General features: G+C 47.5%; 1 protein-coding gene across 1 annotated transcript in view; it reads right to left on the bottom strand.

Moving 5' to 3' along the window:
• Positions 1-26,271, bottom strand: part of TCP11L1 (t-complex 11 like 1) — a 666,815-nt gene that overhangs the window by 414,532 nt on the left and 226,012 nt on the right. The window contains exon 5 of the mRNA XM_069623576.1: positions 10,537-10,757. Coding sequence (XP_069479677.1) covers positions 10,537-10,757 — 221 coding nt within the window. The remainder of the gene's footprint in view (positions 1-10,536; positions 10,758-26,271) is intronic.

Genomic DNA, 26,271 nt, shown 5'->3' with positions numbered 1-26,271 from the left:
GGTGTGGTGGAATGATCTCTTTTTATTTTTTATATAACACACTTTATTAGTTTGAATGAGTGCCTATAACAAACAGGTGAGGTAAGGGTAGGCTGTTATCTCAATTGTTCAAACAGTCACATGGCAGACGGGGCGGGCCAGAAGCGGAGGGGGGGGGGGGGGGGAAGACAAAAAAAAGGGAGGGGGGGAGGGAAAAGGGCACAATGCAATGAGATTCACTGACTGTCCAACCATTTTCCCCATACTTTTTGAAATTTGTGAGGACACCCTCTTGCTGTGTAGATTTGTCTCTCCAGAGAGGCGCACCTGGTGACTTCGTTCGTCCATCGAGTTAGGCTTAATGCCGGGTCTGACCCCCAGTTCATAGCAACCACTCTTTTACCCGCCCCCAATGCTACTGCCACGAACAATTTTTCATGTTTGGTGAAGTTCAGTTCTCCCCATATTCCCAGCAGTATCAGTTTTGGATCTAGCGGTACATAAGATCCCACCGTCCCGGATATTATGCGTGTGCATACCCCCCAGAAAGTCTGTACCACAGCACACTCCCAGATTGTATGGAAGAAGGTTCCCTTTACGTGCTTACACCTGAGGCAAGATTCCGTAGCCGCCCCCTCCCATCTTTTGAATCTCTACAAGAAACGCATTATGCCATAGGGGTTGAGCCAGTGTGGGTCTAGAGCCCCAGCCAATGTGTTTATGTGCTTCCTCCCATATATATCAAACATGCAGTGACATACGCAGGGTTTCAGCTAGGGTATCCCGGGGAGCGTATAGGACCTGGAGGGGTGATTTTGGATGCATAGCTGCAAGTTCCCTCTTGATGTGGGGAAACTTGGTGTTCCCATGTAACCAATCGTTTACTGCCACTATCTGTGTCGCTAGGTAATATGTGCGAATACATGGTAATCCGATTCCCCCCTCCTAGACGGAAGGCTGCAATGTCTTAAGAGCTATTCTGGATTGTGTTCCTTTCCAAAGGAGAGCTCGTATGTACCTGTCAATAGCTGTGAATTGGAAAGAACACTGTTTTTTGAGTGTTTACCTTAAGGCCGGAGTATCGTTGGTAGTCCGCAAGAATTTGAGATACCACCGGGCAGGAGGACATCGGTTTGCTGAGATAAATGAGGAGGTCGTCTGCATATAATGAAACCCGGTCCTCCCCACCCCAGGGCCACACGAATCCCGCCCACTGTTTGTCTTTGCGGAGCCTGATCGCGAGCGGTTCTATATCGAGAAGGAACAGCAGGGGAGAGAAGGGACAGCCCTGTCTGGTCCCTCGTCTTAGTGGAAATGTTTTAGACCGTCTACCATTCACCCAAACTCTTGCGACGGGAGATGCATAGAGAAGCTTGGCCCACGAGAGAAAGCCCTGCCCAAAGTTCATTCGTTCTAAGATGCCCCATAGAGCATCCCACCCCAACGAATCGAACGCTTTTTCAAAATCGACCGCCAGCAGGGCAAGCGAATCAGGAATCATAGGGGCACCATCCAAAGCGAGCTGGCGCCTGTGTAGATTCATGCGGGTAGATTTATTGGGCATGAACCCACACTGGTCGGGATGTACCAAGGACTCTATCACTCTTAGTAGTCTATTGGCTAGGGCCCGGGCTAACATTTTTGCCTCCCCATTTATAAGTGAAATGGGCCTGTATGAGGCACATTGCTCTGGGGGTCGACCCTGCTTAGGCAGTACCACTATGCAAGACTCCCTGAGGTCCGGGGGGAGGGCACCAACGTCTCTACAACGGAGGAACATACGATGCATATGCGTGATTAGAGAACCGCCCAGGCACTTCCAAGTTTCCACTGGGAATCCATTGGGTTCCAGAGTTTTCCCGGTTCGGAGCTGCATGAGTGCCGACCGCACTTCATCCTCCGTCAGCTCCAGGTCGAGCTCGTCTTTCTGTTGCGTGGAAGTACCACAGAGTCTAGGAAACTTGTGTATTCAATCACCAGACTCTCACCAAGGGGGGAATAGAGGCGTTCGTAGTATGTGGCAAAGGCCTCCGCTGTATCGGATTCCTCCGTCACCCGCTCCCCATTTGACAACTGAATTATTTGGACGTATCCTTTACGTTGTTCCCTTCTCTCCAGCCAATGTAATGTCTTCCTCGCCTTGTCCGCCCATTCATAAATCTGGCTCTGGGTCGACCAAATGGCAGTCCGAGCTTCGTCTACGGCCAGGTTTCTTAATATTTCCTGTGCTGTCTCCAGGGCCTCTTGTGAGGCCTCCGTAACGACCTCTAAGAAGTGAGCCTCCCAGTCAGCCACCGTTCCCTACGCCTCTATGAGCTCCTGACTGTGATTCCGCCTATGGGCAGTCACCAGAGAGATAGCTTCTCCCCGTAAGACCGACTTACATGCTTCCCAGGTCGTGATTGGACAATTTACCGAGCCTACATTAAGTTTGAAATAGTCGTTTGACTTGTTCGTCAGCCCTTCCACTATTTCCGGGAGCCCCAGGTAATATGAATTCAGCCACCAAGTGAAGTCCGATTTCTGATGACTGCTCTTTGGAGTCACTACTAGGGGAGAGTGATCAGAGATACCCCTGGCCAAGAGGGTCGCGGATCTAAGTCTATGGGATGAGCTCTGAGGGATGAAGAGATAGTTGATTCTGGACATTCTTGTGTGTGCGGGTGAATAGAACGAAAACCCCTGCTCATTTCTGTGTAGGGACCTCCAGGTATCTAGTAGCCCCATGGACTCAGCAAACCTATGAAGTGCCGTCCGGACCGCTGCCCCCCTATGTGACCTGTCCACAACAGCCTCCATCACATCATTAAAGTCCCCGCACAGGCCCACACATCTGCCCTCTCCTCCCATAATAATGTTTGTAGCTCTTGCAAAAGGATTCCCGTGAGTGCAGGGGGTGTATATGCTGCGGCGAGAAAGCCCCATCGTTCTCCCCATTGGTCACCCAGCACTGCCACATATCGACCTTTAGGGTTGGCACAGACCTTTTTGACCTGGAAGGGGATGCGCTTATGAAAAAGTACCATTGCGCCCCTGGCACCTCTCGAAAATCTTGCCAGGTATGACTGCGGATAGTTGGACCTCCTGAAAAACCCACATTCCGTTCCCACCAAGAGAGGAAGGCCACCCTTGGGGAGTATCTATTGAGGTATTGCAGTATTAACTTTCGTTTAATGCTTGAGCCTAGGCCGTTCACGTTCCATGTCAGCAAGGACAGCTGGCCAGTCTGCTAAACATTAGTGTGCTGAGTATAGTCAGCCATTCAAGAGGGTAAACTGGACCATGCCTTCCCCCCACACCCTCCACCGCTCTCTGCCCCCATATAGTCTTCCCCACCAAAAATGCACTCCATGAACTGAAACATACCCTAGTATCCGAAACGCCGGATTCCCCCACCCCCCCAGCGCAACCGGTGCCTACAACGCCCATAAGCTTAGAAGCAGGCTGTACGCTGTCTGAATCACGCACCCCTGAACTCCCCCCCCCTCCCACTGTACTCTCCCCCACCCCCAAACGGAAGCACCTGTCGACCGAACTTACAACCAGGAACCATGAAATACATATCTGGGGGGGCTCCCCGATGGATTGGATTGCTGCACTAACCAACCAACCTGTGCTTCCCGCTTGAGTGTATGTGTCCCATGAATTAGCCGTCCCCTGCTTGGGCTCAAAGAAGGGGCAGGGAGACCCTTAGGCCCTTTCCCCTGGGGGTCATCAGTTCATTGGGGCTCTGCTAGATCTTCAGCATCTGTCATGCCTTTCCAGTTCCTCCGGGTGAATTATCTTCCGTGCTGTCCATACTTGGTGTAGGTGTCTGCCCCCAGGACGGGGTGGCGGAGCCGGTCTCTACTCTTGCTGGGCACGCCTTGGATTTCGGGGAGGACAGGACCTCGGTTTCAAGCCAATCCCACGCCTCTCGCGGGTTGGAAAACACTTGGATTGAGTTTCTGTAGTACAGTTTCAAAGTGGCCGGAAAAAAAAACCACATACTTGATGTTTAATGCTGCCAATTTCCGCTTGATTGAATCGTAGGACTGGCAAGCTTTCTGGACCTCACGCATGTAATCAGGGAAAAAGCCTATATGATTCCCATTGTATGTCATTGGGCCCTTTGAGCGTGCCATGTGCAGGATTGTATCCGGGTCTCGGAAATTCATCACTGTCCGAGGCGGCGCTCCGGGCACCGGTCTGCCCGTGGGGACTCTGTGCGCCCGCTGGATGGAGAAAAATTTGGAGAGCTTTTGAGGAGCCATTAGATCTGCGAGCCATTCCTCCAAGAAGAGTTCCATCGATGGGCTCTCCTCCCGTTCTGGTAGCCCAAGGATGCAGAGATTATTGCGCCTGGAGCGGCCCCCACTGTCCTCAGCCCTGACATCGAGAATGGCTAGTTTTTTCTCCACTTGCGCCAGACGTCCCTCTACCTTTTTGGCCGCATCCTCGGCATAGGAGATCCTTCGCTCAGTATCCCCAACCCGACTCGACAGATTCTTAAAGTCCTGGCGGAGGAAGGAGACCTCCGAGGATAGCCATCTATTTTTGCTTCCACGGACGTCCTCGAGTCTCCAATAGCCACCATTATGTCGGTTAGGGACAGGACCTGGCCCGTTTCAGCAGATGGATTGCTGTTCCCTCCATTTCCATTGGTAGCAGAGACCTTTGTCGGGACGGCTGAAGCGTATTAGTCCATTTTATTCTGTGCCATGGCTTTGCATAGCATGTGTCGGCCGATGCAGGGAAGTGTCTCCGACCCACAGGTCCCGGAGGGAGGGAGCCGGCAAATCAAAGGTTGTCCCATGTCCTGGGTCTTTGCAGTCGGTATGCTGCTGTCGGTGGGGGGGGCACAAGGGCACACGCCCGTTGTCACAGGCCCCCTTAAGTCTCCCAGAGTCTTTACTGCCCTCTGAGGATTCTTGAATGTTGTGGGCCTTCTCTTGTCTGTACTGCGGTCCACCGTGTCTCAAAATATGGGCTCAGTCCTTCCCCACCCTAATTTGCAGGCAATATATCCAGAGCCCCATCCTCCCCTGGTCCCGGGTGTCCCTTTTACTCGTGCGCGTATTACTTAGCTGTTTCGTTGTCCCGGTGCACCTCCAGCAGCCACAGGCCAGCTCAGGAAATCTCTGCCCTCTTCCTTCCAATGTCCAACCTACGTGTTATTATTACACCAGCACTCCTCAGGGTCGTAGAAAATGGCGGCCCAAATACCCGAGCCGACCAGAGGCTCCTCCCAGGCTCTCACCTCCAGTGTCCAAGCGGCACAGCGTTCTCCTTTTGTTGCAGCCCAAAGATGAACCTTTGCCTCAAGCCCCACGTAGGGGGGGAAGGCTCCCAGAGAGCGCCTGTGGAGTCTGGGCCGGACAAGCAGCTGGACCGCCTGGATGTCCCAGCGGACGCTCGTGGGCGCCCGTGTCCAGATCTCGGGAGGCCACCCGGGTCCCCGCTCCCGCCAGGCCTCCTGCACTCACCACTGGCCTCGCCGCAGTCCGCCGCCGGGTCCCCAGGTTCCACCGCAGCATCCGGCCGCAACTCCTCCCTCACCGGAGTCGCGTTCCAGCCCCCAGCATGGGTCAGACCAGGGGAGGTCCGTGGGTCCGCCGCCTCTTCGGAGCCCACTCCCAGGCAGGGTCCTCTCCGGCTGCCCCTTTCACCGCGGCGTGTGCCTTCTTCCCCGGCGCTGATGTCGCTCCACTATGCCCATAACATGCCGCGGGGCTCGCAGCGAGCTGGATCCTGCCCACGGTCACCAGCGGCCCAGCTCGCCACGACGCCGCCATTCAGCCTCTCTCCCGCGCTGCCACAGACGTTAGGACAAATTGCAGCCCCAAGACACCACTGAATTCTGACCAAACTTGATCAGGATGTTGTCGGTCCACACTGCTTCGGCAGGATAAAAGTTGTATTGGGTCACTTCATGGTAATGCAGGATATTTGCAGGATTTCGGGCAGCCCAGACGGAGCAGCAGCAAACTACGTCTGCATCCGTTGGCTGCTCACAGCGCCCCCCGGAATGATCTCTTAAAGTGGGCAGAGGCGGAGACGGCAGCATGGTACGAAGCAGTTAGTAGGGGAGGGGAAGAGGAAGCGGGACCCCTGATAGCATGGAGACAAATGATGGCCACAATATCGGGACTCTCCCAGGTCGAATCCAGCGAAGATGAAACATCTGGGAATAGTAAAGTAGATTGACCCTAAGAAACAGAATTCGAGGCATTGAAGTAGGCGCTCGAGTTAATGGGGAGGGAGGGTGGAGGACAGCAATGTGTTACATGTTAACGTAAGCCAAGAAGCTAATAAACGGAAATGTCCGATGTGTTGGTTAAGTTTGAGGTGTTGTGAAAAAAATAAAAACATTTTTAAAAAAAAATTATAGAATAATGGATCTAGTAGTAGTAGAGTAGTTTGTCATTTGGAAAGCGCCTCTATCCCATTTGTATGGCCTCAAAGCGATTTTGCCTCAACGCTCTTGGGGGACCGAAGTCCAGGATATGGGAACATTGTCCAAAAGGTTAGAATGCCTGTGTGCATTTGGTCAAAAGGAAGTTGGGTGGGATGGCCAGGCCCCAGTTAGCTACCCATGTCGATCAGGCATGTGGACGGGAGCTGTGAGATGGTCAGGAGAGCAAGTACAGGAGATTAGTTGTGTCCAGCTAGACCAAATTTTTGTCGTGGTACTTTGGCAGAGATGTTGTGTGTTTAGACGGTTGTATGGAGGCGAATATGTAAATTAAAAAAGCCAGCAAACTGTATTTGGGACCCCCACACAATGTCAAAACAAAACCTCCACAAAACACTGACACACAATGTCCCTGGGCCTTCGTCTAGCACTGTTATTGTCGATATATCCACACACATGACTCACATGCTGCTACTTTTCACATAAATCTCACAGTCCTTTAACCATGTGCATACACAGTACCTAGGCCCCTTTATAATGTTATTGCACATGCAGCTCACAGACTTTTTATCATGGCAATACCTTAGACGTCGATCAGAGGCATCCAACACTGTAACGCATAAAGTTTGTTGGCCTCCCTCCATCTTTGCTACGGTGACACACACAATTCTTGTACTGCCACTCTAGACGCATGGCCCACAGACGTAACTCACCTGCTCAAGGAACCCTGCACCTTGTCTTATTCTATCACTTGCACACTCTTCCTGTGTGCTTTAACATGATTTCCATATGACAAAATTTAAGAGGAACATGAAGATGAAATCGGCTGGCATGTAAAGATAAACACTGGTTTCTTGGAATAGGGCAAACAAAGTGAAAAGCAAGCTCATGAAATATAAAACTGTATTTCAAGAACACTACACTAACATTCACAGAGTGGTGAAATAGATAAACGACATGGATGATATCATACTATTGGTGGTTGTATGTAAAAAGGAGGAATACATTATGCACTTGAAATTTTAAAAATATTTTTTACTTTGGAGGGCCTTCTTCTGTGTTCATGGTACTCGAGTAAACATTGAGCTAGAGTAGCATTTGATAAGAGGAAAGCCTTCCTGTTCATTAGAACATCATCAAGAAAATGTGTATTGAACTCCTTTTATGCTTCACCCACTGATAACATATACACTAAGTGGTTGCAAAATCTTTTTTATGAGCTAGTGTTGTAGACACACATTTTATGTAGAAATTGTGTGCGTTGTTTAAACATAATTGTATTAAATATACCCACAGACAGATACACACACAATTACATTTGTTGTGTTTAATGGAGTTAAGATTTTTTAAATATCTTATTTGTTTATTTACTGACCCCCCCCCCATTCATTTAGTTCTCTGCGACAGAATATTGATGTTGATTTTGATTTACTAGTTGGTTATGTCGTGTTCTGTCACGTTATACAACATCATTATTTTCCATATGTACAGTAAATCAAATACCGGACTAAAATGTTGGGTGAGGTTAGTTCGGTAATTCACAGGTACACAGAGACATGATCCGCAAGGAATCCCAACACTTATCCACGCCCTTTGTCCCTCCAACTTTTATGGGTTTTTCAATACATACACTCCAATGCAATGAAAGGAAACTTTTATGACTTCACTAGGGAAGATTTCAACAATTAGTGCAATGGACTTCCATGAGGAGGCAGGTAAACCTGGTCTTCCACGTTCACTCTGGTCACCTTTAAGAGATATCAACCCAGATGTATATTCATAACACAATTTAAGACTCACATGTTCTTATCATTTGTTTGAAGCTGTTTCGGTTAGTACATAAATACACTTCTGGCAGAGCAAGTGAGTTTACAAATATACATGCTGAAAATGCATAAAGAAAAAACACTAGTAAAATACTGCTGCAGCGTGCCAAATTTCTATTTTCCATTCTGACAGCAATCATGTCATTTTAAATAGAGTCTCTCTAAGCCACGCCAGGGCTGAGTGCTAAGTCTAAAGCTTATCTCGCATCAGTATACTTCTTTCATTTTCATTTAGGTTCACTTACAACCCCACTTCCATCTACGTTCTGCACACACAGCTACATGTTATCCTCCACATGTTTCGCATCAATATCATGTTGCTATATACAAAAATGATGAGCGCCAGAAATGACAGGTAGCACTCCACAAAAATTCCCAAAAAATACATAAGGGCCACAAAGTTAATAAAAAGATTCTAAGGAGACTCGACATCCTTAGAAAATGTACATGCTGCCATCTTTCAACAGGAGAAGACAAGTGCAGCCCGGGTTCAGAATGGTAGGCCTGATGGTTTTACTCATGTTCAGAAAAGAAAGATTCACTGAATCCATCTTTGCCGAACATGGGTAACTGAACCCACCAATTGGACTGTGCAGCGAACACAAGGTTGCTGAACTCGTTCACTTTCTATGTCCAGTATTCCCTGCACAGAGCCAGTAAGTGATGCTCATTGCGGGTAGGGACAAGATCATGGGAGGTGAGGTGTGGCCGTGACCTTAGGGGGCATCGGGCAGTCTAGGGCTCTGGGCGAGGGACATGGAGGTCAGAGCCCCCCATTGAGCGCATGGTTAAGAGTTGTGGGGTAATGAGGATATGGGGGTTGCCCCTATTAGTGAAAAAGGCAGGGGTAAGACAGAGTCGACAAAAAGGCATTCAGTTGGTCGGTCTGCAGGAGAGGAGTTCAGTGGGCAGGGTCCAGTGGGCGGGATTCAACAACTAGGGAATTTGGGAAGACATGCTACAGTGGAAGTACATAGATTTGGATGGATTATTCAGATTAACTCCCAAAGACGCCCAGTCTAAACACCAGAGGAATCCTGCAACACACACTACTATAACAATTCCCATAATGTTCCTAGCCGGCCTCAAAGAACATCCAGCAAGGCTGGTGCAGGGCTTGCTCCCAAAGGAGCCACAGTTCAAAGCCCACCTGCATGCCCATATGTCCTCCTAGCTTTCCCGTCTATAGAATCTGGCTGTTCTGATCCTACCGAATAAATAGAATGGGGTCTCCTCTATTGTTGTCTTGTGCATGGCTTCAATACACCCAGGCTCACAACGACACCGTGGCTTTGTGGAAACTTAAAAGTCTGATCAACCGTGATCCAAGCTCACAATGACAGCCTGATGATATCAAAGGTTTAATGAAAATCCTGACCAACCCAAGGCAAAGACAAACTCACTCACCTCACCAGTCCATCCAACCAACACACCCTCTTGCTCATGCTCTCATTTACCTATCCATCCATCCATCCATCCATCCATCCATCCATCACTTTCTTACTCAGCAGCACACACATCATCCCTCACCATATAACTCACTCTCTAACCAATCCATCCAACACTCGCCTCACTTGCCAAACCATCCATGGATCCATGCCTCACCCTCTCAATTCACTCTTACTCACTCAACAACCCATCCTTTCAACACTCAACCACTCTCACTCACCAATCCAGCCATCATCCATCCCTTGCTCTCTCTTGCACACCAATCCATGTAACCATTTGGAACAAGTTACTTACCTGTAACTGTTGTTCTCCAGCATGGGTCTGGCATGGATTCACATGCTCATGAATATTCCCCGTCGTCAAGCAGGGAATCCTCATGAGCATGTGAATCCATGCCAGACCCCATGCTGGAGAAGAAACAAGTTACTTACCTGTAACTGTTGTTCTCCAGCATGGGTCTGGCATGGATTCACATGCTCATGAGGATTCCCAGCCTGACGGGGAATATTCATGAGCATGTGAATCCATGCCAGACCCCATGCTGGAGAAATCTAATTCACACTCACTCACTCCCTCTAAATGCATCCATCTATCTATCCAGCCGCCCCTAAAACTCCTACTCTGTCAATTACCAATAGACAATCCAAAATTGGTAAAACTGTGCAAAGTATGTAAGAGGACCTCTCAAACATATGTTGAAAATAATTAAAATTAGTGTGTCCAATTGTAAACGTGGATTACTGATTCAAATGTCAAAGTGAAAATGTTTATTTGCAAGATTTTCGCTAAAGATATTCTTACTTTGCAGAACAGGTACCCACAAGGAAAAAAAAGGACATACACACACTCCAAAAGACAGAGTAAAACATTGGTCTCTTAATACAATACCTGAACAGGGGGACTATTTCTTTGATGTCTTTAAGCTTCCTGATGTCCTCATCTCTAGCTGGTGCACAAAGTGTTCCCATCATATCAATGATGAACTTAACCAGCTTAGATATGTCAAGCACCCCATTCTCTGCTTCTTGTTTAATCAAATCCAGATCCAACACCTCATTGATCTGGTTTCTTATTCTTGTGTGGGCAGGCAATAGGAAGGAATTAAGAGTCTGAAAGAAAACGCAAAGAGATTAATTTCTGCAAAAAGACTTCATTTGTTCAACAAAATACAAATAATTGTCTTTCACAATACTGTCCTTTATAATCAGACACATTTACAAAATTAACATTTAGCAGACACCGCTGGTACATTCACATACTAATCTCGTTTTCAACACCTGAGGTGAGTAATAACATGTACAGTGCCTTACCTTCATTGTGGTCTTCCAATGTGGTTTGGGATGACATTTTAGTCTAAAGGTTTAATAATATGGTGCTGTGGTCAATAATAAGTTGCTTACAGGCAGGCCTCCATATAAGGCGCGTACTAGGCCTTTTTATGCATGAAAATCTTGTAAATAGAACAGCTTTATTATTTTCCTGTGTACATATACACAAGTTTAGAGCAGAGGGCATTGCAAAGGCCAGGTTACTTGACACCAGGGGCGTTGCTAGGGGGGGCATAAGGGGGCTATAGCCCCTGATCTTTTGGTTGTAGCCCCAGATAGAATCTCAGGAGCTACAGCCAAAAGACTAGCTAGCCCCCAGTCCCAACAGTTCCGACATCAGCTTAGCCCCGGGTCTTTTCCAGACCTAGCAACTCCCCTGCTCGACACAAACCAGAACGCTTCTTTTGATTTGTATCTACATGGATGTAATTGCAAGTCGTGTATAAAAGCCTCTGAAACAGAATGTATTTCTCTGAAGCCTTTCAAAAAAAGAAATTGCACACTGTGATAAAAGGAATAGTTTATTTCCCTTCAGCTTCTGCTGTGTTGATGCTCATGGAGCAAACAGAAGCACGGTGCATATTTATTTTCCTAGCATTTTAGGATTGTATAATTAAGATGGAAAACTAAGTTGCAATTGAGTTGAGAATTCATATTTTTTAACAAATTATGCTTTTTTTTCAAGTGAAAGCAAACCAGTATTGCATAATTGTATTTTTCAGAGTTCATGTGCTGTGCTAGTTTACAATCCATTCAACCTTGCACTCAATGGGGTGCATTACTATGCATGGTCCGTGGCAGCATAGTCTTTGTTCAAGGGTGAGGGATTGTCATTACACCAATCACAGGTGTTCTAGCCTCTCAAACCTTAAAGACTACAATTAAAACATCTAAACCTGGCTCTCCATGGAAGTGAAAACGCTGTTCAAAAACAAACAAATGAATGTTACATTTGTAATTGAAATGGAAACTCACCAAAACCTGTCCCTGTGATAATCCAGAGAGGTATTTAACTTATGTAGGTATTTAACTTTATGTAGCGCTTCATAATGGTTCGTCCAACATCTGGGCACTGTGATTATTATACCTCAGTCGATACTCGGTTGACCGACTTCTGAAGGATGTTAGCCAATAATATAGCTCAGCCAGTTGAGCACTCGCTGCAATCTGAGAATGATCTGTAGGTTGCAGGTTCGAATCCCAGCAAGGACAACTCAGCCTTTCATCCTCTCGAGGTCGATAAAGGGGTGCAGACTTCGGTTTGGTGATAATTGTGAGAAATATGTTCTATGTACAGCGTGTTGCTAAAAGAGATATATAAATAACCATTTGACCGTGAGATTAGATATAGAATTTAGCATGGAGTCCTTGTCTCTCTGCACTGTTCCATCATAACATTGGCATACCATTAGGTAGTAATAGCTCCAGAAAATTAGGACTTTCATTAAACATCAAAAGACAATTCTGCTGTTGGACCTCGAAATGCACAATACAATTCATGTTTGCTTTACTATGCAATTGTCTAGGTGTTTGTGTTTTCAACATTTAAATAATATATACAGGAGAGATCAAATGGCCGGACCTCAGAGAAATAACGAAAGGTGTATTCTTTCACAATGCAGAAAGCTGCCGCATAGTAATGACTGCCATACCGTTTTTGCTTATTTCGTCTGGATGTCACATACATTTTACTCTCTTGCAAAGGAGAAAAGTCATTTACTTTCAAAGTTTAAAAATAGGGAGTAAAATACTCCCACCACAAAATCTTATCTGGAGCACTGCTTACAGGTAACTACAGCTCTCTGACATTGGCATCTTTCATTGAATGCAAAACGAAAAGGTGATGGCTGGAAGGTTTTGAATAAATCATAACCACAGGCAAAGCTCTGGGCAACACTCCAGACCATCGTTTTTCAGTCTGCCAAGCCATTACAGAAGGGTAAAAACCATATGCAAATCAGGCTTGGTCCTACCCCAAAAGGGGGAGTCCAGCCCGAACTGCTAGGTCACATCCCTTCTGCACGAGACCACAAGCATCCCCAGACATGTTTCAGCCTTGTTGGGCGTCATCAGTGAGGAGTAGCTTGGGTCTCTAGGCCTGGCAGACTTGGGACCCACGTCTGGGCATACCCGTCCCACTCGGGGTGACTTTAGCAAAACGAAAAGGTGATGGCTGGAAGGTTTTGAATAAATCATAACCACAGGCAAAGCTCTGGGCAGCACTCCAGACCATCGTTTTTCAGTCTGCCAAGCCATTACAAAAGGGGAAAAACCATATGTTATTTGCATATTTCAAGTAACTTTGGGTCTCACCCTAAGTTACTAGGGGAATCCAGACGTGGACTCCTTGTTCACTATTTTTAGAGAGGCACAGCTACACCCTACTGATGAGTTTCAACCAGACCGAAACACGTGTCTGGGGTTGCTGTGGGTACTCTTGTTCAGTGGAGAACTGCCTAGCATTTCAGTGCTGGACTGCCCAGGGCAGGACAGAGACTGATATGTTTAGGATATTTCTCCTCTGTGAAAGATAGTGAGCTAAAGACTCTGGGTAAGGATCTTGTAACCAGGACTCATGTCTGGCAGAGAGTCTCCCAGGACCCCTCTTGTTATTTGCATCTTTCATTGAATGCCATGCTGTTGAATATTCTCCATTATCAGGCAGTTCTAAATACATGTAAACAAAAACCAGCACTTGCTTTGGTCATCTATCCACTGCATTTTAAACCTTTTGCCTTCTAGCCAATGGGGGAACTACGCTCTGGCACCCTGAGGCCATCTTCAGATTCTGGTACCGCATGCTGTGCATTTAATAGCTGGTTTCAAATGGGTTTTGGCAAGTGGATCATATGCAAATCGATGAAAGGCCTTTCATAAATTCACATTCTGCTGAAAAGATTACAAAGCAGTTAACAAAGGAGAACATCACTTACTAGGGTGGAGGAAAAGAACAAGGCTTTCCTTATGAAAACGGGTTGTCCAAGTGGCTCTTTAGGCTGTCCGCTTATACGACCCTCGAGATTCCACTGGTTTTCTGCTCAACGCAGTATTACTTGGTGATGGTGTGAGTCTCCTTCCATGCAGCCACGCTGTAGATACCATCTAATGGGATATCTGTGAGAAATGCAGTCGCGGAGGCTATGCCTCTAGTAGCATGGGCCCCATCCGTCCTGGTATAGGTTTTCTGGGTTTCCTGTGACACATTCCAATGCATGCTGACAGCCACTTGATTACGCTTGCCTCCGAGACTCATTTCCCAGTACCACCGGGTCCAAAGCCCATAAAATGTTGCAAAGACTGAAGAATTCCATACGGTCAATATAGTATTTTAAATTGCTTTTGATATCCAAAGAGTAAAGGGATCTCTCCTGGTGTGGAGGGCTTACCAAAGAACATTGGAAGCACAGTTGGTTGAGGTAAAAGGACATTGGAGCTTTTTGCCTGAAGCTGAGATTGTTACAAAGAACCAACTAGTCTTTGTGAAATTTACAAAACAGTTTGTTGACTGCAACGGTTTGGCTTTCGCAAACCCTCCTCGTTAAGGCACGGCCACCCAAAAAGTCTTTCAAGTGACACATTTAATTTCAGCCTTATGCCTCAGCTCAAAAGCATGGCCCATAAATTCTACGACGACTATGATCAATTTTCATTTTGGCGGCAACATCCTGACAGGGTGATAAATTCTGAATGCACCCATCATGAAATCCTTGAAGTGCAGGAGGAGAGAGTGTCAGGGTGACACATATGAAAAGAGATATGTGATGCTTTGATAGATCACTACGCAGGTCCAACCCATGCCAAGCATAGTAGGTACAACAAGATGCAGAAAGCAGGCAAACAGAGAGACGCCCTGCCTGAGACACCAATACACAATAATATCTTTACCACTTTGTCTGTTGCTGTTGCTGAAGCGAGAATATCCCTGCAGTCCTTTTTGTGAGAAACCTGAAGGTGTCTCACCCGCTAGTCCCCGGGGATCTGTCATCCAGGTGGCCAGGATATGGCCATCGTTTTTAGATCCAGTTCCTGGGGTTGGATCAGTGCGGGTGGATCACCTAGATGAGGGATCTTTAGGGAGTGGAAGTGGGACACCGGACATCAAGAAGCTGCTTCCCCTTCCCTGTAACACCTTTTCCCCATCCTACCAGGTAGGATACTTAGGAACTCAACCCGCCCCCCTTTCCAGACATGAACACTTTTTCACAGACAGCTCATTGTGAGAGAAAACGGACTAACACCCGAGCCGTATACCGGACATGTCCCAACACAATAGTCAGCCAGAGTCAGGCAATTACTGATAATTACACACACACACCTGATTCCATCACTCTTTCCCACACGGATAAAAGGCAGAGCACAAAAGTACACCCTGAGCAAGGCAAAGCACATGAGGGAGCAGTAGTTTCAAGATGGCAGTTTAATACGAGGAGAAAGACGGTAAGACAAGAGAGGGTTGCAAGGAGTAAAGTGCCCTTGACCTTTTCAGAGAAAGATTACTTTCAAGAGCCTTCGAGAATAAGAAACATAAGGCCTGGAATTAAAGCTGAAGAGACCTGCATTTTGTGTTGGAGGTACCCGGGGCTATCCAGCATTGATAGCAAAGGCAGGGAGAGGCGTTTGCTGCCGTGGTGCTGTCCTTGGCTCCAAAAACAAAGTAGTGCCAGTAAAGTCAGCACAGCTATTGAGTCGGGGAGACGGATACCAGACCGAGCTGTGTTGGTGCCAAGGTTGCAAGCGGCAACATTGTATAGAGAAATCTAAAGAACACTATGTGAAACGTATGTGACGAGTGATGTGAATAATTAAACAGCAGATGAGTGACTGAACTTTTGAAGCCAAGACAGATACCATAAACAGAGTGGTCCAGCGCCACATGGGTACTCAATTGAAGGTCTCCATCATGTATCCAACTGAAAGATGTTGTTGTAAAAGGGAATTGGGAAATGTAAGTTGTCCTGCAACAGGTCAAGCTAAACCCTGTGCACATTCGAAATTCTTCGATAGTTAATACTCAAGGAAATTGGTCCGAACCCAGCTGAGGGAGGCTAATTGTATTAAAGGGGATCTGAGCCCGGAAGAGGGGGATCCAAAGTATTAAACATTGTATAGAAGGCTCTGAGCCCAGCTGATGGCAATCCGGGGTGAACCATGAGTCATCTGAGAAAGAATATTCTATTAACATTGTATAAAGGGATCCGAGGGGAATCTGGGGTGAAGAGTGAATCACTTGAATTGAATGCTTGTATGAAGAAAATAACTATTTGTTTTGGTACATCAGGCCCTCTGAATCAAGAGACTTTGAGAAGTAAAGAGACTTGGGTACAGAAGGCCCTGATGCTAGTGATTGAACTGTATCCTCGTGTGGAAGAAGCCAGAGATTGTGCTACACTCAAGTGAACCATCTTGTCCCGTGTTGAAAACGTGGGGAAGGGAGGCCAACGGCCCGAGTATCCTGACATATCATTTTTGTGAACACTTCTTTCTTTTTCATAAACACTACCCCCACACCATTTGTATTTAGAGGTAAGGATTGGCAATCTTTTTTTAGTATAGGCCCTTTTTTATTTGACAATACACCACTAGGACTGCCTTTTTATTATTTGATGGTCGTAGCTTGCTCCCATCTGTAGATTTGGGATTAGGCGTTTATGATACCCTTATTGAAGTTCAATAAACACCCTTGAACTGTGGTCACTTGTGCCTGTCTTACTGTTGATGCCATGCCTTCCTTACATGTGCCATTCCTTTTATTTGCATTTGCAGTACTCCGTAGACAAGCTTTAAGGTTGAGAGAGGCTGGGCTGTGATGCAAGATTTGACTGTGTTGTCCGGTTAATAGGTCAGGGGTTGGACAAAGAGTAATTGGTACGTCCAGGGACAGTTGTAAAAGGTCCGACAACCAGGCTGCGTCCACAGGTATCATTCGGAAGGGCTGCTGACGAACAGTTATGCAACAGATTTGGAAACAGAGATACAGATGGAAAAGCATAGGCGTAAAGACCTGTCCACAGGAATGAGAAAGTATTGCCTAGGTGACTATCTCTGTCGAATATCAGACACTTAGAATACTTTTATGTGCATCCTCATCCACTGAAAAAATAGAAAATCTGGTCCTGCTTCATTTTCAAACTGCGGCATGCTACAAGGTCTCTGATGTGGTGTTTTGTACACATGGTCATTAAAAAGGAGTAAGAATCATAATTTGTTGACGCCAAAGACCGTCCCCCCCCACCCCTGCCGAGTGATTGGGCTTCAGATGATAGTATCTTGGAGCACATCCAGCCTCGCATCCTTATATAGAATAGAATACAAATGCATTCAGGGTTCAGCTGAATGTTTGTTGAAGCTCCAGGATATTGATGTGCAGATGCTTTTTGGTATGCAAGGTTTCCAGGTGGGATCCCTATTCTTCCACAGAAGCGTCTGTTGCAGAGGGGTCAGGCTCCCAAAATTGGACCCCTGCCATTAGGTTCTGTTTGGCCGGCCACCGTGAAAGGGATCCCTTCAAGTCCATTTTCAGACTGATCTTTTGGACTTAGCTGCCTGATATTTGCTACAATCTGGCTTCTAGGTATCTCTGCAGAGGCCACACGTGTAATCTGAAGTTCTGGGTAAGAGGGATGCTGGATGAGAACAGGACCAACAGGGACTTGTAAAGACAAACTGATGTCACCGGCTTGGAGCCAAACATTTGGCTTTTATAAATATGGACTAGATACTTTTGATGGACAGACGCAGCCCCGAAGAGCCTGTGTCAAAAACAGCACCGTGGAAAACTGGGTGCCAAAAGGGCTCCGAGAATGACTTTCGGTAATTGACCGAGAACCCAAAGGATGTCAGTTTGTGAATCAAGAGTCGCATGCAACGCTGAGCTGGATGCTTGGAAACGGCACAGTCTAAACAGTTGTCCAAGTAGGGGGTGCACATGATGTTCTGCCCATTACTGGAGTTAGGCACTTTGTGAACATACTGGAGGCTGATTTGAGGCAGAAAAGTGGCCCAGGAAACCGATAGTGCTGACCCTGCACAAGAAGATGAAGGCATTTCCTCTTACTGCAGTGGAAGGACTTGTGAAAATAAGCATCCTCCATACCTAGGAAAGCCAAGCATGTTCTGCAAAGTCACCCTCTGGAACGACTAACTCAGAAAACAAAGATCCAGGATGGGCCTCCATCTACCTGATGTTTCTGCAGACCAGATAAACAAGTTACTTCTTACCTTGTAACGTTCTTTCGACGGGATGTTCCTCTGACGTATTCCTCATCTTAGATATATCTCCTTCCAGCTCTGCTGGCCTCGGAAATTTTTTTCTCTAGAGGGCGCTGCGCGTCGACGTCCTCCGAGTCGATGTCCCTCGACAGCCGCCGTATCGACGTCATCCTGCCTATAAAGGCCGCGCGCAGCGTCCGTTGCTCAGTTCCGTTTTGTAGCCCACAATAATACTTTCTGGACTAGACTAATCACCGTGAAGGAGCGTAAGCTGCAACAACACGGGAAGTAGAACTGCGGGGATGGATGGGAGGGCCGATGAGGAATACGTCGGAGGAACATCCCGTCGAAAGAACGTTACAAGGTAAGAAGTAACTTGTTCTTCGAAGGGATTGTGTCCTCCGACGTATTCCTCATCTTAGATAGGCTCCCATAGCAGTATTCTATTATTGGAGGAGGGAGTACTGACTTCACGCTGTCTTCTATTGATGAATAGAAGGCAGTACAGCCCTTCCAAACCTAGTCTCTTGACTGGAGGAGGAATCCAAATTGTAAAAACGTGTAAAGGTATGGACAGACGACCATGTAGCGGCCGCACAGATGTCTTTAACCGGCACGCCTCTTTTGAGGGCCGATGAAGCTGCAATACCTCTGGTCGAATGAGCTCTAAGGTTTTGAGGGGGCTCTTTTCCTGCCAGTTTATAACATTCCAGAATGGCTAGAATGATCCATCTGGAAATGGTCTGCTTAGTTATTGGTAACTCCAGCTTGTGACCTGCGTAACCTACAAACAGCTGGTCTGCCTGTCTTATCCTGGCTAGTCTACTGATGTAAAAACTTAAAGCCCTTCTAGGGTCTAGCCTGTGTAACCTCTCTTCCTCTTTCCCCGGGTGAGGAGGAGGATAGAAAGATGGTAGGGTAATCTTCTGAGTGATATGGAATTCAGAAACCACCTTTGGGAGGAAATTAGGCTTCACTTGCAGGACAACTTTGTCTTTGTGAAATATTGTGTGAGGGGGTTTACAAGAAAGAGCTTGTAATTCGCTCACCCTTCTAGCAGATGTAAGTGCTATTAATAAAACAGTTTTAAGGGTAAGGAATCTTAACGAACAAGAATGGAGTGGTTCGAAAGGTGTGCCCATCAGGAAAGTTAGTACTAAGTTTAAATCCCATAGGGGAACTTGGAATGGTCTTGGGGGATAAACATTGGTTAACCCCTTTAGAAACTGTATTACCAAGGGTAATTTGAAATAGGATGGTTCTTCCGCAGTGCGCTTAAAGATGGATAGCGCTGCGAGATAGCCCTTAATGGTGCCAACTTGAAGGCCTGAATTCGCCAAATATAGAAGGAAGGACAAAACCATTGGTGTACCACATGAAAAAGGGTCGATATTCTGTTCTCTACACCAGCTGCAAAATCTGTTCCAACGGCAGCGGTATAAAGACTTTGTTGCTGGCCTCCTTGCCGAAAGCAACACCTCCATAACATCATCAGGGAGGTCCCAATCCTTGTACCTCAACCTTTCAGAAGCCAAGCGTGAAGGTTGAGGGTTTTGATGTCTGGATGGAGAACCTGACCTCCCTTCTGTGAGAGTAGGTTCTCTCTGAGTGGAAGTCGAATTGGAGGGCAGATGGACAAGTCTAGAAGGTCCGGGTACCACGTTCTCCTGGCCCAATCCGGGGCAATTAGGATCATGGTTCTCCGGAATCTTCTCAACCTCCTGATCATTTGAGGAATGACAGGGACCGGTGGGAACGCGTACAGAAGCGGAAACTCCCAGTCCACTATGAACGCGTCTCCCAGAGCTCCTCTCGGGGGAAATTCCCTTGAGCAGAACAGATCGCATTTCCCGTTAACGCTGGTGGCGAACAGATCCACCTGAGGGGTTCCCCAAAGGGCGAAGATCTCTTGAAGGACTTCCTGAGCTAGTTCCCACTCGTGGGAGACTGTGCTCTGCCTGCTCAGAGCGTCCGCTGTCAAGTTCTTCTCTCCGGCTAGGTGAACTGCCGATAGAGAGATTCCTTCTTGGATTGCCCAAAACCAGAGCTGCATCGCCTCTCTGCACAGGGGTAGTGATCCTACGCCTCCTCTTTTGTTGAGGTAATGCATGGCCACTGTGTTGTCCGTCATTATCAGGACGTTTTTCCCTTGTACAGCTGGCAGGAACGCCTTCAGCGCAAGTCTGATGGCTCTCAGCTCTAACAGGTTGATATGTAGTCTGGACTCCGATGGAGACCAACGACCGCTGATGGTCAAGTCGTTGGCGTGGGCTCCCCACCCCGTGAGTGAGGCATCCGTGACTACTGTTATCTCCGGCCAGGGTTGCCAAAAAATGTTCTCCTTTCAGAATGTTCTCCTGACAGGCCCACCACTGAAGGTCTCGAGCCACCCTGTCGGGAACCTGAAGAAGATCTGTCATTCTCCCTGAGAATTGTGACCACTGAGTCCTCAGTGCCCACTGGAGGGATCTCATTCTCAGGCGAGCCTCTGGCACTAGGAAAATGCAGGATGCCATGAGGCCTAGCAACCTCAAAAAGTCGAAGGCTGGGAGACGTTAGGCATCTTGGAACTTGGTAACCATCTGTAGAATATCTTGACCCCTCACCTCTGGTGGCGAGGCTTTTCCCAGGGAAGTGTCCAGGATCGCTCCTATGAACTGGAGTCTCTGCGATGGTATCATTTGTGACTTCTTTAAATTGAGGGAGAAGCCTAGTCTGTGAAGGGAGTGGCACACGTGATTTAGCTGGATCTGAGCTTGTTCCGAAGAGACAGCCCTGATCAACCAATCGTCCAGGTAGGGGTAGACATGAATCCCTTCCCTCCTTAGACTTGCCGCCACTACCGACATTAACTTGGTGAAGACCCTCGGGGCGGAGGTCAGCCCAAATGGCAGCACTCGAAATTGATAGTGAGAGTTGCCAATTGCGAACCTCAGGTATTTCCTGTGTTTGAGATGGTTAGGCACATGGAAATAAGCGTCCTGAAGGTCCAGAGATACCAACCAGTCCTGGAACTGAAGGGCCTGGAGGATCTAAGAAAGAGTGACCATCTTGAATTTGTCTTTTCTGAGGAATTTGTTAAATTCTCGCAAGTCCAAGATGGGTCTCAGTCCTCAGTGTTTCTTTGGAATGAGAAAGTAAGGGGAGTACCAGCCCTTGTTCCTCTCCGCTACAGGTACCGGTTCTATGGCACCTTTCTCTAGCAGGTCCAAAATTTCCTGCAAGAGGAGCGGATCTGGAGCTTTCTGAGAGCTGATCCCCGGTGGATGACTCTGAGGTATGCGTAGGAGAGGCAGGCAGTAACCTTGGGCAACTGTTTCCAATGCCCAAGCATCTGACGTGATAGCCTGCCATTCCGCCAGATGTTGAGTCAACCTGCCTCCTACAGGTGTCCTGTGAGGGAAGTCCTCAGAGTGGTTTTGGAGCGGCTGATGCAGATGCCGATGGTAAAGAGGCACCTGCTGTTGCTGCGGCCTTTGAATATCTACCCCGTCCACCTCGGGTAGTTCTTCTTTGTCCCCTTTGAGCCGGTCGTCCTCTACCTCTTCCGAATGCGGAGTAGAAGCAAAAGGACTTGCCTCTCGCAGAGGTTCCTGTGGGACGTAAAGGTGTCTGACGGATTGCAGCGCCTATGGATTTTGCTGCTGCTTTTGAAGTTTGCAGTTTTTCTAAACTGTCATCCGCCTTTTTCCCAAACAAAGAAGAGCCATCGAATGGCATGTTCAAGAGCCTGGCTTGCACATCTGGGGCAAAACCAGACTTTCTCAACCAAGCAAATCTCCTGGTTGTTGTACTTGCCGCCATCGCTCTGCTGATACCGTCAGCCGAATCAATGCCCGTCTGGAGGGATTCGCACATAGCGTCTTTACCGTCCTGTATGATATTCAGGAACGCCTCCCTTTCTTCTCCCTCCGGGATGCAGTCAGCCGCTGTAGAAACACACTCCCAAAGTGTATGGCTGAATCGAGCAAGGGTGCAAGTAGCTTTCACAGATTTTAACGCCATGCTACATGCCGAAAAAACTTTCTTTGCCATAGCATCATATTTTTTATCGTCCCTGTCCTGTGGGACGGTAGGATAAGCCGTCTTGACATCGGTAGAAGATGCTGCCTGTACCACCAGACTTTCTGGGGATGGGTGTTTTGACAAAAACTCTGGGTTTGTAGAGGATACCCTGTATTTTGTAGACAGTTTTTTATTTACTGCCGGGACGACATCTGGGGTTTCCCAGTTCGTCATAATCTTCCTCTGAAGAGCTTTATGGAAAGGCACCACAGGATCCTCCTGTGGGCCTTTATCAAGAATATCCGTGAGGTCATCTTGTTGGAAAGATTGTGAAGGTGCAGACCACCCCATAAACTCTGTGATCCTGGCCATTAAGGCTCTATAGGGGGTTTCAGCATGCTCCCCCGGGTCTGGCCTAGCAAACTCCACCTCAGGGGAAGTGTCTAACCCACTTGCCTCATGTAAGGAATCATGAAGATCCTTTAACCTGCGTTCTTCAGAGGAAAATTCCTCTCTAATTGGGGTTACAGGTCCCTGCAACTCAAATGTGTCTTCCTGTTCAGACAATTCACCCTCTTCCAAAATTGAGGACATAGTTCTCAATTGTTCTGAACTCAAAGGGTGTAAATCCCATTTCCAAGGCAGAGGGTGCCGAACTTGTCATTATCGGCCTCGAAAACGTCGATGTCGTCGACGCCGACGTCGAAGGCTTCGAGCGTGGCGTCGAAAACAAAGGCGGAGGCCTCGATGACCTCGACAGAATTGGGATTCTACTCGACAATCTCGAAGCCATCGTCATCGAGGACCTGGGGATAGTCACTGGGTGTGTCGTGACCGTGACTTTTCTTGGCGTCGAAGCCGGTGTCGAAGCTGGCGTCGAGTCGACAGACCCGTGTGTCGAAGGTCCCTTTGACAACGGCGTCGAAGACACCGACCTCGGCGTCGACGGAACCTTCGAGGAAGGTTTGGAGGTCATAGTCCTACTCGAGGGTTCGAGACGCGCTCGAGAGGTTTCCTTCGCCGGGTACTGCGACTCGCAGCGTTTTTGACCTTCGGGTCTTTCGACCAGAGCATCGCTCTCGGCAGTCTTCGAGGGGGTCGAGGCCGCTTTCTCGAAGACGCTCATCATATTTTTGCGGAATTCCTCCCATTCAGCCCGGGAACTATGTTTCGTGGGGCAAGGGATTCTTTTTGGCGAAACAGAGGAAGAGGAAGACGGAGAAGGGGATCTTCGACGTCTCCTCTTCGAGTGCTTCGATCTCGAGGAGTGATGGGACCCACTCCGAGACCTGGAGCGCGAATGGTGACGAGGAGACGAATGTCTCGACTTCGTCGACGAAGAAGCAGCTTTAAAAGTCTTACCTTTCTCCAGCTTCCCCCTACGCTCCTTCAGGGCCTTAGCTGTCATGGACATACAGTCCTCGCACTCCGAACAATGGTGTTCAGCTCCCAAACACCACAGACAAACTCTGTGAGGGTCAGTCAGTGACATCTTTTTTCCACAATCTCAGCATTTTTTGAAGCCGGATCGAGGAGTTGTCGGTTCCGACGAGGAAGCCATCGAGTACGGATCGAATAACTCGAGGTAAATAGGTTTAATCTGACAAAAACTGAGCAACGGTATTCCGAGGCACTGAGTAAGCGCGGAAAAATGGAACTGAGCAACGGACGCTGCGCGGGGCCTTTATAGGCAGGATGACGTCGACGTCGATACGGCGGCTGTCGAGGGACATCGACTCGGAGGACGTCGACGCGCAGCGCCCTCTAGAGAAAAAATTTTCCGAGGCCAGCAGAGCTGGAAGGAGATATATCTAAGATGAGGAATACGTCAGAGGACACAATCCCTTCGAAATATCATTTCTATCGCTCCTTTGCATAGAATATGTGTACTTCTTTTTGAGGGTATAAAGATGTTTTTCCGGCATATTAACCAGAGTGGTTCCTAGTGTTTATTGCATAAATGTGTGCCTAAATTTCAACTGTGTGAACACCCAATAGTCTGAGATCATGACATTCCATTGTTGGATGTGGTGACACAGGTGACCCCACAGTTGAGGGCCTTCTGCATTCAAAGTGAAAATTTTGATTATTATTCCACAAACCCCACCCCATCACATGTTTGACTATGCTCCCCGCCAATTTTCCTCGTTTATGCAACATTCTCACCTCTCTTGTCCCTACCAGTAGGTCTAAAGTACCACCTCATCCTACAAACATCAACGAGTAGTAAACTTTATCACTGTTCACAGGGAACAATACTTAAGGTTGAGGACCATCCCTGCCCACTGTTCGTGAGTTTTAGTAAAGTCCACCTGTGGTAGGACTGTAGAAGACTCACTCTTAGGAGTACAGGGCTCCAACTTCTAGGTTTGGCCTGAACTACCCAAAAGGTTTGGTAGCCATGGTTGGGCAGCCAGGATTATTCTAGGAGGGGGAAGGGCTGTAGATAAGTACAACGACCCCAGAGCACATCTATAGTCAAGAATACACTTTCACACTGTAGTTCTAATAAACAAATATGGCTATTATAAACACTAAGGCAACTAACATTACTAGGATTTCAGGTAAGTAAACCTATTCACATATACACAATAAGACGTTGGTTGAGCTTTACTCGATTCACTGGTAGACTTAAGATGATAAACAGGTAACTAATCAGAGTAGCATTCAAGTTAGCAAATCAATTCTTTAATCAGCATTCAATATAATGCAACAGGGATACTGGTAGTAAGCGACATCTAGGAAGCCTATACTTTAGAAAGTCCAGCCATATCTGTGAGTTGGGATACTAGGTGACCAGGGCCCATGGGCAGAAGAACAAAGGAAGGCAGACATTGTCAAAGTTAAACGTTAAGCAGAATTATTTGATGTTGCAGGCAGGTAAAATGCTTGGTATAAAACGGTTCAGGGAGGTCGGATAGACCCCCTGACGGACTGTAGCCCAAAAGGACCAATGTCCTTAGGCCTGGAAGAACACTGTTGGGTTGTCCACCCCAAAGTGTCTCAAGAAGCTCAGGGGAAGTACAGATAAACACAGCAAGCACCTAGGAGCGGGACAGTACCTTTTCAGATGAAGTACAACAATGTCCCCGACAGGTCCCCAAGGTGAGGAGACAGCAGCTCCTGTTCGCACTCTTGGACTGGAGGCTGAAGAAATAACTTTTGGCAGGAGCAAGCAGTCAGCTTCCTCAGATGGGACGCCCAGCAGACGATCTTCCTGATACTGTTGGGACTCTGCAGAGGCTTCGGAGCAGACACGGTTGTCACACGGCACTCTGTTTCTCAGTCACCCCACTTGGAAGAGGAGACGTCTCAAAGCAGGAAAGAGTCACTGTATGCCCACAAGGATGCTCACAAGGTTTCATCCGAAACCGATGCACAGCAAAATGGTCCAGGACCCAGGGCATTGGGAGATTGTAGGGATGGCTCAAAATGCAGTTGGTCTCAAGACTGATTAGGCCCACCAGTCCAGGGGAGGAAGATGTCTGATCTGGAGCCTTCATGCAAATCTGGGGGCAGGCTTGTCCGAAAGGACAGCCGCCTCCCAGTTCAAACTGGATCCAGATAGACACACTGCAGGGCAAAGACCAAAGAAGTTTCGGTAAACCTCCCCCACTTCCTGTCCTTTCAGGCACACAGGGAGCCATGGCGGCCTTTTGCAAGGAAGCCCGCCAAGGACAAAAGATCTAACAGGACCTCCCCCACCCACGGAGGTAGAAGAAGGCTCAAGAAAGGACAAGTCAACAAGAGTCTGTGAAAAAAAGTATAGTTACCATTTTAGGTCAGCCCATGTCTCTTACCACAGCTGTGTGCAAAGTTAACAAAAAGTTGGTAGAAATCATCCACTGTCACCAGCCACTCAGATGAACTTGTCACTGTAACTAGAATGTACAGGAGAAGTTGAAAAAGGGATACATTGTGTCACCACAGCACTCCACATAAGGCGGGGTGTGCTTATTCCACAATATAAAAGTCAGGTAGGATAAAAAGCATCCTTTATAAAAACTACTTTAAAAAAAATAAGAAAAGTATCCCCCAGTCCTTGGTAATGTAAGGAAAATAAAAAGGGCAGCACAAGGAG

The sequence above is a fragment of the Ambystoma mexicanum genome, chromosome 11, assembly GCF_040938575.1.
Source record: "Ambystoma mexicanum isolate Mex_15411 chromosome 11, UKY_AmexF1_1, whole genome shotgun sequence".
NCBI lineage: Eukaryota > Metazoa > Chordata > Amphibia > Caudata > Ambystomatidae > Ambystoma > Ambystoma mexicanum.
Note: the sequence above shows the minus strand (reverse complement) of the source record. Positions and strands in the feature narration are given on the sequence as shown.